Here is a 19,248-nt window from a genome sequence, read left to right as displayed (position 1 = left end):
TCGTGTTACATTTTCTATTATACAGTATGTTTAGGAAGGTTGGACACTATAAATAACATGCTAAACAGTAAAACTATCAACATTTAAATATGAATCAATTAGTGAATTATTGCTGGTTATAGAAATACACTATTTAAAATAACATTATATGTTTCTAATGATGCAATATGGTTGAATTCAAGACAGTCAAAGGGCTCACTGCTTTAAACACATCTCAGTACTGTAGCTTTGTAGAGAACTCCAAAATCAGCCTCCATAATAGAGCTTGTAGTTACACTACAATGATGAAACAACATCATATCATGCAATAGTGATGACATAACCTTACCATTGCTGCATTTCTATGGTACTTGATGCAAGATCATTGAACAATTTTTAATGTAGAGAGACAGCAACTTCTGCTCAACCCATCAACAGTTACAAAGTACACAGAAGTCTTTCTCTAAGGACCACAAGAATCCCGAGTGAGTCAGTCGAGGCATGCACCATTCCTTATGCACTCATCCTCTCCCAGCATGAAACACACCTCTGTCCTGTAAATTAATGCAGACTGTTTATGTAAGATATGGGTCACTCAGGGGAACATGTTCGGTTTGTATGTATAATGCATACATGAATTATGCATGGCTAATATTGTTTACAATTTGTCTGCTTGCTCAGTTCTCTGACTATCAGTGGACTGCACACTTGCTGTCTCAACACTAGGTGGTACTGTTGCTCTATAGATAAGCTTGAGTCATAGATGGTGGTTTTAAGTTTATGAGGGTAAATCTTGCAGCCCTATTAGCCTAGTCTCGGGCGCGTTGGGGCCAGTGGAAGACATCTCGCACCTTTGCCATTGTCTACACCATTTACTAAGTTAACGACTTGCATGCATTATGGAAAATGGTTTCGATGTGTAGATCAGGCATCAGGTGTAATAAATGCATTAGTTCACAACACGTGTCTTAAAGTCAATGTGAAAGGAGGGCTCTTAAGTGATTGCCACAGGAGCTCTTAAGGGGATCGTAACAGGTGGCAGTGTTTACAATGTCATCTGAGCTCGTCTGTATTCCCCTCGCAGAAAGCCCACGTCTGAAAGTGCTGACGCGAGGGATCTGATTCATATATTCATTACCTTGACAGCCCTGTCCTAGTTCAAATGATCAATGCCAGCCATCACATAAAGAGACGTGTCCTCACAATACTCAGGGTAAACATGATTATATGCATGCTGTCGCTGTTGTTTTTTTTACTACATACTCATTAGACATGTTTCCTCTGGTCAGTTCTGTGACCTAGACCTAGCGTAGACAAAAACATAAACACTGTTTAAGTATATAGCTTGAGTGAGGCAGCATTGTTTAGTGGCTGGACGTGTGAAGAGATTTCTGGTGAGTCAGACAGTCTTCCGCCCACTCACTGGCATCAATCAATATATCACTGCCCTCCTCGACTGACTGACTGGAAGCCAAAGTGCTTTATCACTCTGGACAGTGAAACGCAGACAATAGGCTCCACTGACCCAGGGACACCTGGGCTCCTCGGTGTGGCCACGTGCAGCGAGGTAATAATCATGTCAAGCTTGACATAGAGACTTGTGAGGATTGCTCTCTTGTCCTGCTATGAAAGAGGGCATGTGTATGCCAGGTGAAACTGAGCTGGGACTTTTGTCGAACAGACACATCTTATCAAAAATCATATGATGAGAACAGCAACAGGCTTGCTTTAAGAATGAAAACAAATTACAATGACAAGAAATTAATAAAAACTCTGGCTCTGTTCAGACCGCAGCTGAATGTGGCCCAAATCTAAATTTTTGCTCAAATCTGATTTTTTGTAAGGTTTTTCACATAACATTTTAAATGTAGCCCATACCCACTATTACATAAATCTACCTCTGTCTGGTATCTTTTCATGTGCATATTTGACTATTTTCATGTAAATCAAACAAATTGCTGAACCCAACTTCCTTGAAAAGGAACAAAATTTGTTAAGATACGACTTGCAATTAAATGTTTTATGTGTGACTTTCTTCTGCTGAACACAAACAAAGATTTTAAAAAAATATCTCAGCTCTGTAGGTCATCACAACGCAAGTGAATGGGTACCAAAACTTTGAAGGTCCAAAAAGCACATAAAGGCAGTGTAAAAGTAACCCATAAGACTCCATTGGTTAAATCTATATCTTCAGAAGTGATATGATAGGTGTGGGTAAGAAACAGATACATTTTAAGTCCTTTTTACTATAAATTCTCCATCCTGGCCAGTAGGTGGCAATATGCACAAAGAATGCAAATTGCTAAAACCAAAAGAAGAAGAATGTGAAAGTGAGGATTGATCTTAAAAGGGACTTAAATATTGATCTGTTTCTCACCCACACCTATCATATTGTTTCTGAAGACATGGATTTAATCACTGGAGTCTTATGGGTTACTTTTACACTGCCTTTATATGCTTTTTGTAGCTTGCATTGAATGTACCTACAGAGCTGAGATATTTTTTTAAAATCTTTGTTTGTGTTCAGCAGAAGAAAGAAAGTCATACACATCTGGGATGGCATGAGGGTGAGTAAATTATGAGATAATTTTTATTTTTGGATGAACTATCCCTTTAATGTAAAAAATCACATTAAATCTGACCTTGCTGTTCACACTAAAGGCACATTGGGAAAAAAATAGAATACGTATTTGATTTATTTCAACATTTGAAAGTGACCCAGATCAAATCTGAAAATGTAAGATTCAGTGTGCTTGTGGCTGTTCATACTGTCATCCAGTTAACAGATCAGTGTCACATGTAAGGGAAAAAAATCTGATTTGGGCCAAATTCAGCTATGGTTTGAAAGTAGCCTTTGTGCTGTTACAAGTTAAAGGTACTGTAAGCCATTTTAGCCATTCTGGAACTTCCACCAGACCTGTCGTGGAACTAGCCATGCCCATTTTCCCAAAACCTCTAAAGACACGCACGCACAAACATACACACTAGAGACCGTTTTTTTGGAGCAGATAAAGCAATTGGTCACTTTAAGCATTTCGCCATCTAACCATGAGGGTTTCGCGGGAGCAAGACACCGTACCAGTGCTTAAACGGTTCAATTTGGGCTGCCCTGTGAAAGGGAACACAAGAGTATGGCTGCTGCGTTGCGAGCTCTGACACAACATGGTAGTGTTTTGTTTGTTTTGTTTACAATTCTTATGTTTTTTGTCTTGGATGTTGTCTGCCTTATTGTCTACGACAGACAAACACTTTTGGACATTGGTTCAGCAATTACACACCGTAAACCGGACTTCAAATTCCTCAATGCCGACCCGCTGTTTACAAACACGCAAGCGGAGCCCTTTGTTTGGGCTGCCCGGCCACGGAAACGCAGGAGGAAAAGGGGAAACAGAGCCGGCATTCTCATCAGAGTAAGACGCCGCGCAAATCGACCCCCGCTACCCAGTGTTCTACTGGCAAATGTTCAGTCTCTGGATAACAAGCTCTGCGAGCTGAAAGCGCGGATCTCTTTCCAATGAGAGACAAAGGACTGCTGCATTATCTGCCTTACGGAAACTTGGATGTCTGCGGAGATTCCAGACTCAGCCATCGAACCCGCGGGGTTCTACGTGCACCGAGCGGACAGAGCGAAAGACCTCTCAGGTAAAAGCAGAGGTGGTGGTGTATGTTTTATGATCAACAAATCCTGGTGTGATCAGAGGAACGTACATTCTATCAAGTCTTCTGCTCTCCTGATCTGGAATTTCTCATGCTTCTGTGTCGACCATTCTGGCCACTGAGGGAATTCACAGTGATCATTATCACTGCTGTGTACATCCCGCCACAAGCCGACACAGGCCGGGCACTCAAGGAACTGTATGGATTATAAGCAAGCAGGAAACCGCGCACCCTGAGGCCACGTTCATTGTGACCGGGGACTTTAATAAAGCCAGTTTCAAATCAGTCGCACCAAAATACCACCAACACATAAGTTTCAACACACGAGGGGACCGGGTTTTGGACCATTGCTACTCTCCCTTCCGGGATGGCTACAATTCCCTCCCCCGCCCACCATTTGGCAAATCGGACCACTCTTCCATTCTGCTTCTGCCCGCTTACAGGCAGAAACTGAAACAGGAAGCACCCACCCTGAGAACGATCCAGTGCTGGTCGGACCAATCAGACTCTACGCTACAAGACTGTTTTGATCACATGGACTGGGAGATGTTCCGGTCCACCTCTGATGATGACATCGAGCTTTACGCTGATAGCATAATGTGTTTCATCAGAAAGTGCGTAGAGGACGTCGTTCCGACCAGAACAATACGGATCTATCCGAACCAGAAGCCATGGATTAATAGCGATGTTCGCGCGGCACTTAATGTGCGGACTTCTGCTTTTAATTCCGGGAACGCAGAGGAGCATAAACAAGCCAGTTAAGCCAGTTATTCTGTTATCAGAACAGCAAAACGTCAGTACAGGAACAAGATTGAAGGACAGTTTAACACCACCAACTCTAGAAGCATGTGGCAAGGAATTAACATCATCCAGGACTTTAAAGGGAATAAAAACTGAACACTGCTGCATCTCTCCCGGATGAGCTAAATACTTTTTATGCTCGTTTTGAGGGAAATAACACCGCCCTCGTGGAGAGAGCTCTCGTGGCCGAAGCTACAGAGGTTAGTTCACTCTCCGTCTCTGTAGCGGATGTAATCCGATCCTTCCGACGGGTGAATATCCGCTAAGCCGCGGGTCCAGACGGCATTCCGGGCCGCGTCATCAGAGCGTTTTCGAACCAACTGACTGGTGTTTTTACGGACATTTTCAACCTTTCCCTCTCTTTGTTTGTAGTCCCCACATGCTTCAAAACATCCACCATTGTGCCTGTTCCAAAGCAATCCAAAATCACTTGCTTAAATGACTGGTGTCCTGTTGCTCTGACCCCCATCATCAGCAAATGCTTTGAGAGACTAATCAGAGATTTCATCTGCTCTGTGCTGCCTCTCTCACTAGACCCATTGCAGTTTGCTTACTGCAACAACCGCTCCACTGATGATGCCACTGCATCTACAATACACACTGCTCTCTCCCACCTGGAAAAAAAAACACTTATGTGAGAGTGCTGTTTGTAGACTACAGCTCAGCATTCAACACCATAGTGCCCTCCAAGCTTGATGAGAAACTCCGGGCTCTGGGCTTAAACAATTCGCTGTGCAGCTGGATCCTGGACTTCCTGTCAAGCAGACGCCAGGTGGTTAGAATAGGCAGCAACATCTCCTCATCACTGACCCTTAACATTGGAGCCCCACGGGCTGTGTTCTCAGCCCACTCCTGTATTCCTTGTACACACATGACTGTGTGGCAACACATAGCTCCATTGCCATTATTAAGTTTGCTGATGACATGACGGTGGTAGGTCTGATCACTGACAATGATGAAACAGCCTACAGAGAGGAGGTGCACTCAACGTCAGTAAGACAATGGAGCTTGTGGTGGACTTCAGAAGAAAAGACAGAGAACACAGTCCCATCACCATCAATGGAGCACCAGTGGAGAGAGTCAGCAGCTTCAAGTTCCTGGGTGTCCACATCACTGAGGAACTCACATGGTCCATCCACACTGAAGTCGTTGTGAAGAAGGCTCATCAGCGCCTCTTCTTCCTGAGACGGCTGAGGAAGTTTGGAATGAACTGCCACATCCTCACACGGTTCTACACCTGCACTGTAGAGAGCATCCTGACTGGCTGCTTCTCCGCCTGGTACGGCAATAGCACCGCCCACAACCGCAAAGCACTGCAAAGGGTGGTGCGAACTGCCAGACACATCATCGGAGGTGAGCCTCCCTCCCTCCAGGACATACAGGTGCATCTCAATAAATTAGAATGTCGTGGAAAAGTTCATTTATTTCAGTAATTCAACTCAAATTGTGAAACTCGTGTATTAAATAAATTCAATGCACACAGACTGAAGTAGTTTAAGTCTTTGGTTCTTTTAATTGTGATGTTTTGGCTCACATTTAACAAAAACCCACCAATTCACTATCTCAACAAATTAGAATATGGTGACATGCCAATCAGCTAATCAACTCAAAACACCTGCAAAGGTTTCCTGAGCCTTCAAAATGGTCTCTCAGTTTGGTTCACTAGGCTACACAATCATGGGGAAGACTGCTGATCTGACAGTTGTCCAGAAGACAATCATTGACACCCTTCACAAGGAGGGTAAGCCACAAACATTTCACACACCATTGCACTTGTGTATATGCTTGTGTGACAATAAAAGTGATTTGATTTGATTGATAGGCAGAAAGTCTTCTGATTGGCTAAACAAAAATCTGATCTTTTACCCCGCTGTTTACCGAGCTTAGGGCTGTTAGAGAGACAGGTGTGATATTTTTATGGAACCTATTTCAGTGATATCTGACAGATAATAGGGATGTTTGCTGCATGGCATTTAATAAAAAAATCATTACAGCACCTTTAAGTATCATTTTCTAAGGATATAACTTGAATTAGTACTGATGTCTCTCATAGCCTTTTCTATACTGTGAAACATTGTATTCTTAACCAGTACCTTTGTTTTGTTTTCCAGTACAAATATCTAAACATCCTTAAAACAAGATACATTTACCTGAGAAGCAAAACTGGTATATGTAATACCATGGTATTAAGACTTGTTTTCAGATATTGTATTTTGAATATGTATTAAAGATGGGTAACAATTAAAAAAATATGTATTTCAAGATACATAACATATCGTACGTGTATTTTGTCGTGTTCCATTGGCAGATTTTTCCACTTAATTTAAGCATAAACCTCACTATTTTTTTTTTCTTAATCTCTAACAGCCATTTTTTTTTTGCAGTATATGAACACATAAAAAGTTAAAGAGAAGAGACAGTCAATGTAAACAGTTTAGTAACTGATGGAATGTAATTGGATACTCACACATGGGCTTCAGCTGGCCAATGAGCTCCTCCTTTGTCCACTTGGCCCATTCCTTCTTGTCTGTGTTGATGGAGCACAGGATGGGCCCGCATGGCTTCCCACAATCCTCGATGGCTGGCACATTCAGGTAGTGGACCAACACAATGTCTGGATTCTGAGGAAAGAGAGAGGACAGAGAGAAAGAAAGAAAGAGAGAAAGAAGGAGAGTGGTGAGTGGCGGTAGTACAGGACGAATGCAAAAGGCAGACAGGGAATCTGCGTGAGAGGAAATTTAATTAGGGAAGTATATTAAACCACCTAAATTAAATTTACAATTTCAGTCTACATTGTGCTTAACACATGTATATATAATGTGTAATGAATAATGATGCTGTAAGAAGAATGCTCCCTGGTCTTGATAAAGAATTTCACCAGTAAATGTGAATAAGTACTATATTTTGCTAGATAAGCATACAGTACCACATATAAAAATGTAAAAATAGCAAATACAAAAAATTAAATTTTATGGAGTCAATATGCAAGGTCATGGTCATGTGCATTTATTCAGTGTGGCATGCAATATGCATCTGTGTCTAACACAGTAGTGTGTATTCATCAAAGCAGAATAATGAGAATAATTTCTGTGCTGGTGTCACCATTGTCCCCTTCACTTCTGCAAGGGGCATCAGGACCACTATTTAATTTACCAAGACTCTTTAAGATATTCCACTTTCCCAGCCATGTTAGACAACTAGATTACAGCAGGGACATCGTCAGGGTGGATAACTGGAAACATTGTCTTGGGCCATGTGGGGAGGGGGGTGGGTAGGCTAAACGTGTCTTTACACTGCTGGGTGTATGGAGGCTGGGGCCCACCTTTATGTCTAAAGCAATATCTAAAGTATGATTTTGAGGTAATTTGATCTAACATTTAATAATTTTAAATGATCACATCTAAACATTTTAAATGATCACATTTATTTTGAGACAAAATACTTATTTGTCATTTTCAGTTTTAAGGTGATTAAATCAAATATTTTTTAATAATAGTCCAATAAGTGAAAGGCTAGTATTTGGGGTAAAAAGCCCCCATTGCAGGGGCTAAAGGCCCTTATAAAACACATTGTTTTTTAAAGTGGGGCAAATAGATTTGTTATGAAGAATGTTCAAAGTGGGCTCACATTGACTGATCCAATCACAATGGAGATTAGTTTGTTTATAGAGTACTTAAGATGTTATGAAATGCTCAAACCCATGAAATGGTTAACCCTTTTCTAAAGTGGTTATTTTGAATAATCATTATCATAATTTGTTACTCAAAAAACCATTTGCCTAACACGATATATTACTGTAGCCTCACTGGGGGCTCCTTCGCCACCTTTTAAAAATAAAATAATTTTAATTAAAACAACCTTTCGTAATTATTTTTATTCTTATTTTTTTATACAACAAATTGTTTCTCCATCAATATTCAATAAAAAGATTATTTATTTGTTTTAATCTTGAAACACACATACACACAAAACACATTTTCCTTAAAGTGTGCCTTTAGCCCCATTGTACCTTATTTATAAACAAATTCTGTCGTATTATAGGCAGCAAGTGTTGGCTTGATATATTTTGACAGCTTATGAATAAAAGTGTTGTTTAAAAGCATATCTAGCCAGTATGAATAACATCAATTCTGTTATGTAATCATAAATAGCGCTGATTACAAAGCGTTGTAAACAGTCAAAGAACAAGCGGTCCCCTGTCACTACGGAGATTACACACATTTGCACAAAAGCCCACACTTTCCAGCACACCAACATTTTATTTTCAAATGAAAAACAAAGACATGGGACACATACACAGACTGAAGGCATATCTTTACATTGAAAGCCATGAAGAAAAAAATGGCCCCTTTCATTAGCATTTTTATTAGTTTTATAAGCATTATGTGCTGAGTAAATTGGGAGCTGTAGCTCTGTGCTGCCTCCCAGCCTGTAACATTATGCTTCGACATACACGCGCAAAATCAACGCACACTGCATGCTCAGTGGGGTAATACATTGTAGTGCATCGACGCAGAAGAAAACTATGAGAAATTGAACAATTCCATGCAGAGCGACTTAAATCCAGAATCTACACTGGCATTCCTCTGAGCTATTAAGAAATTCGGACTGGTGCCAGCAAGACTGAGTTTGTCGCATCTGGCAAATCTTAACTGCGGGGGAAGCACAGTGAATCTCCTCTTTTTGAGGGAATGTTCTATGACCGCCATGGAAACCTCCATTGTTCTTCAATATAACCAACTCTCTACACTTAAAATTATAATACTAATCAAGATGCATGTTTCTGGTTCACCAGGTCACATGAAGCTTAATTCAGGAACATTTGACATGGATGTCAACAGCCGTGTGTAGGACTTTACCAAAAATGTACAAATGCATTTTATGCAGATGATGACCCCGACAATTATGTTTCTAATAATGTGTAATGTATTATCCATGTTTAGTCCAAGTGTTTGGTGTGTAATTGTAAGGAGGAGGCGAGAAGCAGCTTTCCTGGTTCAGGTAAGGATTTATTTTCTCTCTCTGCAGCACAATTATAGTCTCACAGTCTTTACGTTATGCACTAAGTTAATCCACAATCACACACCGCTTTACAAAATCAACTCTCATCATTTGTAATAAAACTCTTTTCTTCTTGTTCGGGTCTGTGGTGCCCAGGCTCTCTCTCTCTTCTACTTGCGGTGTGGCTCTATTTATACCGCTCTCCCCATGCTCACTGAAATTAGAGACAGGTGTTAGACATAATTTAGCTCAGGTGCAAGCACCCTTACCGCTTTCTCTCTCTCCAGAGAGATGCTTGACCATGCCCCCGCTGCCACATATCCCCACCGCCCGACTCAGGCCGGGGCGGCATCCGGCCTGCCTACCACTCCCCCCCATTCCTGGAAAGGAAGTCGGCGACAGCCATCTGCGCCCCCGGTCTGTGGACCACCTTGAACTTAAACGGCTGAAGAGCCAGGTACCAACGGGTGATCCGGGCATTGGTATCTTTCATGCGTGATCGGAACTGAGGGTGAAGGCCCGCCCCAACAGGTAGTATCGGAGAGTGAGGACCGCCCACTTGATGGCGAGACACTCCTTTTCTACGGTGCTGTACTTAGTTTCCCTAAACAAGAGCTTACGGCTAATGTACAGCACTGGGCGCTCCTCCCCCTCCACCACCTGCGAGAGTACAGCCCCCAGCCCCCTGTCTGAAGCATCTGTCTGTAAAACAAAAGGGAGAGAGAAGTCAGGTGAATGTAAAAGCGGCTCCCCGCAAAGTGCGGCTTTAACTTGCGTGAACGCCTGTTGACACTGCTCTGTCCACTGGACCGGGTCTGGAGCTCCCTTTTTAGTGAGATCAGTCAGCGGGCTGGTGACGTCCGAATAATTTGGTACAAACCTTCTATAATAGCCAGCCAGCCCCAGGAACTGTCTCACCCCCTTTTTGGTCTTGGGTCTCGGGCAGGTCGCAATCGCCGCTGTCTTATCAATTTGGGGACGCACCTACCCGTGGCCCAAGTGGAACCCCAGATACCGTACCTCCACCCGTCCAATCGCGCACTTCTTCGGGTTCGCTGTGAGTCCCGCTCGGCACAGCGATCTCAGAACTGCCCTCAGATGTTGCATGTGCCGCTGCCAATCATTGCTGTAAATGATGATGTCATCTAAATAGGCAGCGGTGTAAGCTGAATGTGGTCTGAGGATTCGATCCATGAGACGTTGAAACGTAGCCGGGGCCCCAAACAAACCGAACGGAAGTGTCACAAATTGGTGTAATCCAAACGGTGTGGAGAAGGCGGTTTTCTCACGGGAAATTGGTGTCAAGGGGATCTGCCAATTACCTTTTGTCAAATCCAATGTCGAATAAAAACGAGCAGTGCCCAACCGATCGAGCAACTCATCAATGCGAGGCATTGGATACGCATCAAATTTAGACACCGCGTTGACTTTTCTATAATCCACACAGAATCGCACAGACCCGTCGCTCTTAGGCACTAGAACAACTGGGCTGGACCAATCGCTGTGGGATTCTTCTATTACTCCCATATCAAGCATCGCATCCAATTCTTCCCGAACGATTTTCTTCTTGTGTTCGGGTAATCGATAGGGCCGGCTACGTACCACGACCCCCGGCTCGGTCTCGATGTGGTGATGGATGAGGTTTGTACGTCCCGGTAGAGGGGAGAACTCATCCGCAAACTCCTGTTGCAACCTAGCAACCTCCGCGGTTGACTCGGTGAGAGGTGGTCTCCGCAAATGACCAGGGTGAACTGTTTATGTTTTGAACTCACCTCCGGTCCGAGCTCCGCCTTCTCGGGAACCACCGTAGCCAACGTCACGGGAACCGCCTCCCTCCACAATTTCAGGAGATTGAGGTGGTATATTTGACGTGCGCCCCCTCTATCGGTTCGTTTAACCTCATAATCGAGATCTCCCACTCGTCGTGTGACCTCAAAGGGTCCTTGCCACTTGGCAAGTAATTTAGAGCTCGATGTGGGAAACAATACAAGCACTTTATCTCCCGGTGCAAATTCCCTTTAATAAAACTCTAAAGTCAGGCCAATCAGTCCCCAAAATCAGCGGATGGGTGAGGCGGGAACTAACCGCAGCCTCCACTCTATGCTTTTTCCCCAGGAATTTAATCGTCAGGGTCACCACCGGATACTTGTGAATATCCCCGTGTGCACATTTCACCTTCATCGTTTTAGTGGTGACCAATGCCTCGGGTTGAACCAGGCGTTGGTGGATAGTGGTTTGATTACACCCGGTGTCCACCAACGCTTGGTGAGTACCCCCCTTGACACTTACCAGTATCCAGTACGCTCCGGCCCGGTCGGGGGCAGCCTGTGGGAGGTCAGAGACCCGTACAACCGTCCCCAGCTCCATCAGAGGGCACTGATCTGGCTTGGGTCTCCGCACCTCCAGCAGGCCGGCCCAGGCGCTACGCCCGCACTTGCATCGGCGGGCGCCCCCACCTGAGGGGGAGAGCGGCGGGGCATTGGAGTAGGGGAAGGTGTCGCCTCCCACACCCGGGGAACTTGTCTCAGCGGCTGAAGTCCTCCTCGTCTGCGTGGGGCAGGAACGGGACCTGGAGAGAGAGCAGAACCAGAGGAGAGAGGGGAGGGGGAAGAGACAGAGGGAGGAGAGAAAATGTAGGAGGGCTCTTCCGCCCTCGGGATCGCCGCCATGTGGTCCTCCGCAAGCCGGACAGCTTCCTCCAACGATGCCGGGTGGTGGCACTGGACCCACTCCGCCGTCCCTTTTGGCAGTCGATGTGTGAATTGCTCCAGTACCACCTGACCGATAATTCCATCGACGTCGCGGTCCCCCACTAGCAGCCATCTTTGGCAGGCGTCACGGAGCCACTGGGCGAAGGCAAACGGGCGGTCGGAGCTCTCCAACTTCAAGCTCCAGAAGAGCTGACGATTTTCCTCCGGAGTGTGACCAACCCATTGCAAGATGGCTCTTTTTAAATCTCCGTAGGCCAGGAGGCTCGTCGCTGGCAGTTGTTGAGCCGCGAGCTGGGCGTCACCGGACAATAGTGGGATCAGTCGGGCCACCCATTGGCCGAGCGGCCAGCCCCAGGTCTCGGCGGTCCGCTCAAACAAATCCAGGAAGGCCTCGGGGTCGTCCGCCGCCCCCATTTTCTGTAAGGCAGGAGGGGGTAATGGCGCGGGAGTGTCCGGGGTTGTGGCTGAGGATGCCTCCTGGCTGAGGAGGCTCCGGATCGCCTGCCGGTCTTCGGCTTGAGCGTGCAGGAGTTCAACAAACCGGCGATCTTGATCTTGTCGGAGCTCAAGCAGTGTCTGCTGGTGGCTCTGATGTAGGCCAGCGAGGGCTTGGAGGATCTCCGCCAACTGGGAGGACTCTACGGGACGACTTCCATCCATCTTCAGCCCAAACTTCAATCCCGGGTTTCGGCACCAGTGTAAGGAGGAGGCAAGAAGCAGCTTTCCTGGTTCAGGTAAGGATTTATTTTCTCTCTCTGCAGCACAATTATAGTCTCACAGTCTTTGCGTTATGCACTAAATTAATCCACAATCACACACCGCTTTACAAAATAAACTCTCATCATTTGTAATAAAACTCTTTGCTTCTTGTTCGGGTCTGTGGTGCCCAGGCTCTCTCTCTCTTCTACTTGCGGTGTGGCTCTATTTATACCGCTCTCCCCATGCTCACTGAAATTAGAGACAGGTGTTAGACATAATTTAGCTCAGGTGTAAGCACCCTTACTGCTTTCTCTCTCTCCGGAGAGATGCTTGACCACGCCCCCGCTGCCACAGTAATTTATTCTCTTTTAAATTCCAGAGTGATGGTGTGAAGTATTTTTGGGTTATTTGCGGTTATAGTTCTCTTATGAAATTCATGATCAAAATATTCACTTTTTGAGCATGAAACTCACAAACCTTAGAACAATAGGTCGTAAATTAATTATCTTGAGGGGAGGACAGAAATGACCATGTGACCAAGCAAAAGACACTACTGATTGGCTCAAGACACCTTTGGGGTGCGGTTAATCCCCTTACTGAGCTAAATTCCTTCCATTAATTGTTGGAAAATGACACAGGCAAAAGTTTAAGCCATAAGCTAACCTTTATGCAAATTCCGTACGTATAATTGGTGATGAATGCTGGCAGTTGTAAATATACCCCGTCACAAAGTCGCTAATTCCCTACAACATACAAAGACAGACATTCATACATCAGCTTTTACAGAGAGAATCATGGTAACCACACCTGGTCGTATCACAATAGATTTGAAGCAAACCCTCTATTACACAGCACAGTTCACCACAGATTGACATTTCTTCTTTTAAAGAGCCTAAACACAACTGAATGGACTGCAGTTCACACTTAGAAAGTGCACTGACAAATTCTGCATATGACTAACAAACCTTGAACATTGACTACAGAAACTACATGACCAAAGAAGGCAACAGAACAAATCAAATGCTAAGTTCAGAGTGCTCAGAATCAAACAGTCCTGTAATTCAGAGCGAGAACTTTTGATTGAACTCTTCGCCCAGCACACTTGATATTCAAAGTGAATGTTTCAAGGTGTTTGAACAGCACCTTTGAAGGATTAAAAGCAAAAGATTTGATTGAAAATTTAAATCAATAGGAAGTCTGACTTTATGAGAGGATTTTAAGAGTAAGTTCTGTTGTAGTATTCTCTTTCATGTGGATGGTGCAAGCTTTGCTGCTGAAAAAGTCAGCTTAGACCAGCATGCATTTCCATGCTGGTCTAGGTGTTGGACCAGTATAACAATGCTGATCACTAGTAAACATGGCTGGTCAACCATCATGGTCTTTCTGATGAACCTGGTTGACAAAGGAAGGCATGCTGGTTAAGTTAGTTAACAGAATAGTTCTACCAAAAAAAACAAAATTCTGTTCTCTTTTATTCGCCCTCATGTTGTTCCAAATCTGTATTAATTTCTTTCTTCGGTGGAACACAAAAGAAGATGTTAGGCAGAATGTTTTAGGGTCTAGGGTTGGTAAAGTGGACGATCAGACATGGCTACTGCTGCTGTAGCTGTGAGCTTGTGGGAGCAGACACCAGTGCCCCAACCCCATATGGCATGAACAGCTGTGGTGATCACCAGGCCATGCCCTCAATCCTTAACCAGCATGAGAGCAGCCATATCACCCTGCAGCTCTTGCCTGGTTGCCCACTATAGCTAAGCAGGGATGAGCCTGGCCAGTACCAGGATGGGAGACGTCCTGGGGAAAACTAAGGTTGCTGCTGGAAGAGGTATTAGGGAGGCCAGCAGGAGGTGCTCACCCAGTGGCTCACCCTAATGCCCCAGTATAGTGATAGGGACACTATACTGTAAAAAGGCATCATCTTTCAGATGAGACATTAAACTGAGGTCCTGACTGTCTGTGGTCATTAAAAATCCCAGGACACCTCTTGTAAAAAGTAGAGGTGTAACCCTGGTATCCTGGCCAAATTTCCCCCATAGGCCCTTCTCAATCATGGCCTCCTAATAATCCCCATCCATTAACTGGCTGTATCTCTCTCCTCTCCACCAATAGCTGGTGTGTGGTGAGCGTACTGGTGCACTATGGCTGCTGTCGCATTATCCAGGTGGATGCTGCACACTGGTGGTGGTTGAGGAGAGTCCCCCTATACTATGTAAAGCGCTTTGAGTGCCTAGAAAAGCACTATATAAATGTAAGGAAATATTTTTATTATTAAAACCTAAAGACCCACGCAACTGGCCAAACATACATATATTCTCATATTCTCGCATATTTAGGTGAATCATGAAAAATTTAAAGAAAAAAATGTTCATATTTCACCACACAATCAAAAGAAATAGACAAGAAACTATATTTTTCATAAAAAATAGAGCCTATTTTATTAAGACCATTAAGATTTTTTCATTATATTCAAGACAATAAAGTACATTTGTACTTGTACACCTACCACAAATGTCAATATAGTACTGTAAAGCAAAAAATCTTGTTTTCATTACTATACTGCAGAAAAAATATTAATATATTATTTAAATTGTAAAGTATATTTTTAAAGTACAGGGCTAAAGGCACTTGTACTGAATTAATCATGATTTTGTTAAAAAATTATGGATTTATTCCACATACAGTATTGAGAATTTGGGCAAAATTATGCTTCATTGTCATGAAAAAATTTTCACAATACAAAAACCTCTTGATTCACTAAAAATAGACTTAATTTTATTCATGCAAAATATAATTTCCAATCTGGTTTCATAGAATCACATTACTATACCTCCATTTTTTCAAAATAATTTTTAACACTAAACACTTATTTTGTACCCTATTCCTCACACAATGTTATCTTATAAATCAGACTACTTTTATAATAGTGCATGATGTATAAGGCAATACATTTTAACTAGGGCTGTCAATTTAACGTGTTAATTTAGTGTGATTATTTTTTATAATAAATAACGCGTTAAAAAAATGAATGCAATTAATAATTTCCTGGACCGTGAAAAGGAATATTCCTACCATCGGAGCAATTCATGCATAAAGTACCACCTGTTTTCTCCAGGGAGCAGTAAGCGAAACTCCAGCTCTACTGACAATGCGTAGCTTAAACAGAAAACAAACACTATTCACCAACAGCAGACAGCACAAGATGAGGACGGACGTGTTCTTGCGTTTTAACACAGCTTGATGGAGTGCAAATCTGAATGCTGGGATCTCAAGGCATGTTTTTCTAAGTTTCAAACTACATTTAACTTGACACAGCGACCTAAAATCGGTATGTTTATGACACGATGCAACCAAAGTGAGACGTCTGAAAGCATCCGTCTGACGCAGGTGTACATTTACACGTAGACAAGTCCTAATAATAAATCTCAGACTGAATGACGAATTCAAATGCAAAATGGATTGCTGTGAACTGTAAGCCAATGTTTAGCTTATCTTCATAATGTGGAAATAAACAATATATTTGATTCTAAAGCCACTTTTTGTATTGTCTTATCAATGCTTTACACCTCTGCCACAATAACGTAACACATTTTATTATATAATTGTTTTTTTTAATAATATATATTTTATTTGTAACTATTTAAATGTAACTATTTATAATCATTTCATCATTATAAATAGATTTTTCTTTAAAGGCTTTCTCAGCAAATATTAATATATGCAATTAATTGCAATTAATTCAACTAATTAATCGGCATACCATGTAACTAATTTGATTAAAAAAATTTAATAGATTGACAGCCCTAATTTTAACATATGCATTACATCAACAACTACATTTACAAGTTTGTTTAAGTGTGATCAAATTGTGCAGTAGCACAATTGATAGAGCTTTTCACTTGCGATGTAAAGGACAGGAGTTCAAGTCCTGAAGAGCACACGAGTCAAAATGTGAGCCGAAAGTGACTTAGAAGCACCACAAAATGATGGGTAGGATGGTAGGTTTGGTTGATTTAAGAACATTAACCTTAAAAACCTCATCTGTTTGGGAGAAAATTAAACTATCTTTTAGCACCACACAGTGGACATTTCACCTAGAAACTGCTGTGATACATGTAAGGAACCACATAATATCAACAAAATTTCGACCCCAGTCGTGTAAATTTTCATGAGATGAGGCTGATCATTTCTGGGGTGAAATATGATGTGGATATTTCTTCTGTAAGATTCACCCATACAAGAGATCTTAAAAGAGTGAGCCAGAAGCATATGACGTCTACGGCTCACTCCTTTATCATTCCGTCTCTCTTTAGAGAGCATTTCCTCACCCACACAATCACACTCATACCCCCTCCAGACCCAGTGTCTCCTATTGGCGAACCAACACCATGAAAACTTGTTTTATAAATCAGGATCAGGATGCTTACCTTATTTAATTTCATTTCCTGCTGGCTGCACTCTTTTAATAACAAGTTTTCGTCCAACAAACTATACAAAGAGGCATAGGAGGAAACTTTCACCTGGATACTATTTTGTGGAAAAAATTAGATCTCATTAAAGTATTGATTAATTGTGCAATGTAATCTTTAGGCCATGTTTGTGGTACTCCTCCATTGAGGATCAGGGCTTGCTTCCAGGATTGTTGAAGATTGGATATAGTTGCAGTGTGTGCAGGTATTCAGGTTTGTGGAATTGCGCAAGCGGCATTTTTCATTATTAAAAGCATTCATTAGAGCTCAGCACCATGCGCCAGACTCATCTCTTGGGTGCAGAGGCATGTAGAACTTGTATTGCTAGTCCACAGAACCTGCATTCATTCCCCGACTTCATTGTTAAGGGCATTAAACACTAAATGAAGGCAAAAACTTCATTAGGAAGCTTTGTGTGCTTAAATCTAGGGAAATTGTTTTCTTACTCTAGTGCTTTTCATTTGTAAGCACAATAAACAATGAATGTTGCTCTTCTTTTAGTTTACGCCTGCAGAAAGAGTGCATATCTCATTTCTAAAGGTGTGCTTTTGGTTTTTGTGTGAGTGTGAGCCTCAATCGCACAACACAAACCACACACAGGAACCTGGAAGCAGCGTGGTAACCTGGCAACTAGTAGGTGGACGCCCACATGCATAAAGCCAATGTGGTCATGAGTGCACAGTCGGCCCTGAGTGCTATAAATATTCACTAGTAATAGCTTTAGGGTCATTACTGCTGCTAGGGACTGCCTCCAGCCAGCATCAATGCCAACCTGAAGGGCTGCGAAGAAGGACAGGATTTCAAATATGTATCTGCATATTACCAATGATTTAATAGAGTGTGTGGGTGGGATGGCATGTTCTGGCATATAACTGGTGAGATATTGTAAGAAATTGTCTGTGAGCTGGACTCATTTGAAAGCAGGTCATTTGGGCTTCATATTTATTTGGCACTGGTTCAGATCTGGATACTTATGGAATCATGTGAATATTTGGATTTTTTTTAAGTGTTTTGCTTTGTTTAATGGTGAAGAGTGTAGTTTCTGTACCACTGGCATCACCAAACATAATTGCAAAAATGTATGACTGTTTTCAAATGGGTTTTCCGAATACTCCTCTTGTCTGCCATAGGCTAATGAAACAGGAAGTCCTGTCCCAAACTCAATAGCCGAGTTTCCACTATCGAGCCAAATGAGAGCATGCTAGTGCATGCTAGGGTCAGCTGCATTCCCACTGTCACTTCCGGGTCTTCATCGTGCCACCTTGGGGCTTTCTCGGGGCCAACGGCCAATGGCCTATGGCCCGGCGATTACCCTTGGGCCAAACAAGGCCATCTGGGGAGTGAGGCGGGGTCAAGGTTAAAGGCGGAGTTTCGCAAACTTGCTAGGTTATTTATCCAGCGCACAACGGTAGTGGTTCAGGAAAAATAAAAATTTCAAATTACAAAATTGCGGGTACAGTACAAATCTGTTAAAACACACAGTGAACAAAGTTCAAGATGGTGTGCTGGGACATCATCATGCTGTTAGTGTAGAGACCACTCGGGAACCCATGGCAGTTACAGTCGGTGAGTTGTCAACCCTAGCTTATCTTGCTAGCTAGCTAATGTTTACAAATGATATAAACTCAATATTCTAAATAACTACGGGTTTTAGGGCAACACTGCAGGGCAGTTGGCCCGAGAGTGGAAACGCAGATTTAATTTGGTCTCGGCAGGCCAGTTGACAACCCTGTTGGGATGCTTAAACAAACAGAGCAATGTTTTGAAAGCACCTTTTTGGGGAAATCAGCTTACAAATAGCTTATTTATAGACATCTACTATCGCTAGGATAGCAGAAAGTATTTTAACAACACAAAAAAATTACACACTTCACCTTTAAGGTCTTGGGTTTAGCTCTTCTGGACACAAATTATGTGCACAGCATTGTATACCA

General features: G+C 42.8%; 1 protein-coding gene across 1 annotated transcript in view; it reads right to left on the bottom strand.

The window, feature by feature from the left end:
- Positions 1–19,248, bottom strand: part of LOC127420348 (calmodulin-binding transcription activator 1-like) — a 578,857-nt gene that overhangs the window by 56,287 nt on the left and 503,322 nt on the right. The window contains exon 7 of the mRNA XM_051662561.1: positions 6,905–7,058. Within this exon, the coding sequence (XP_051518521.1) occupies positions 6,905–7,058 (154 nt within the window). The remainder of the gene's footprint in view (positions 1–6,904; positions 7,059–19,248) is intronic.

Source organism: Myxocyprinus asiaticus, chromosome 29 (genome assembly GCF_019703515.2).
Source record: "Myxocyprinus asiaticus isolate MX2 ecotype Aquarium Trade chromosome 29, UBuf_Myxa_2, whole genome shotgun sequence".
NCBI lineage: Eukaryota > Metazoa > Chordata > Actinopteri > Cypriniformes > Catostomidae > Myxocyprinus > Myxocyprinus asiaticus.
This window is presented reverse-complemented; position numbering and strand designations above follow the sequence as displayed.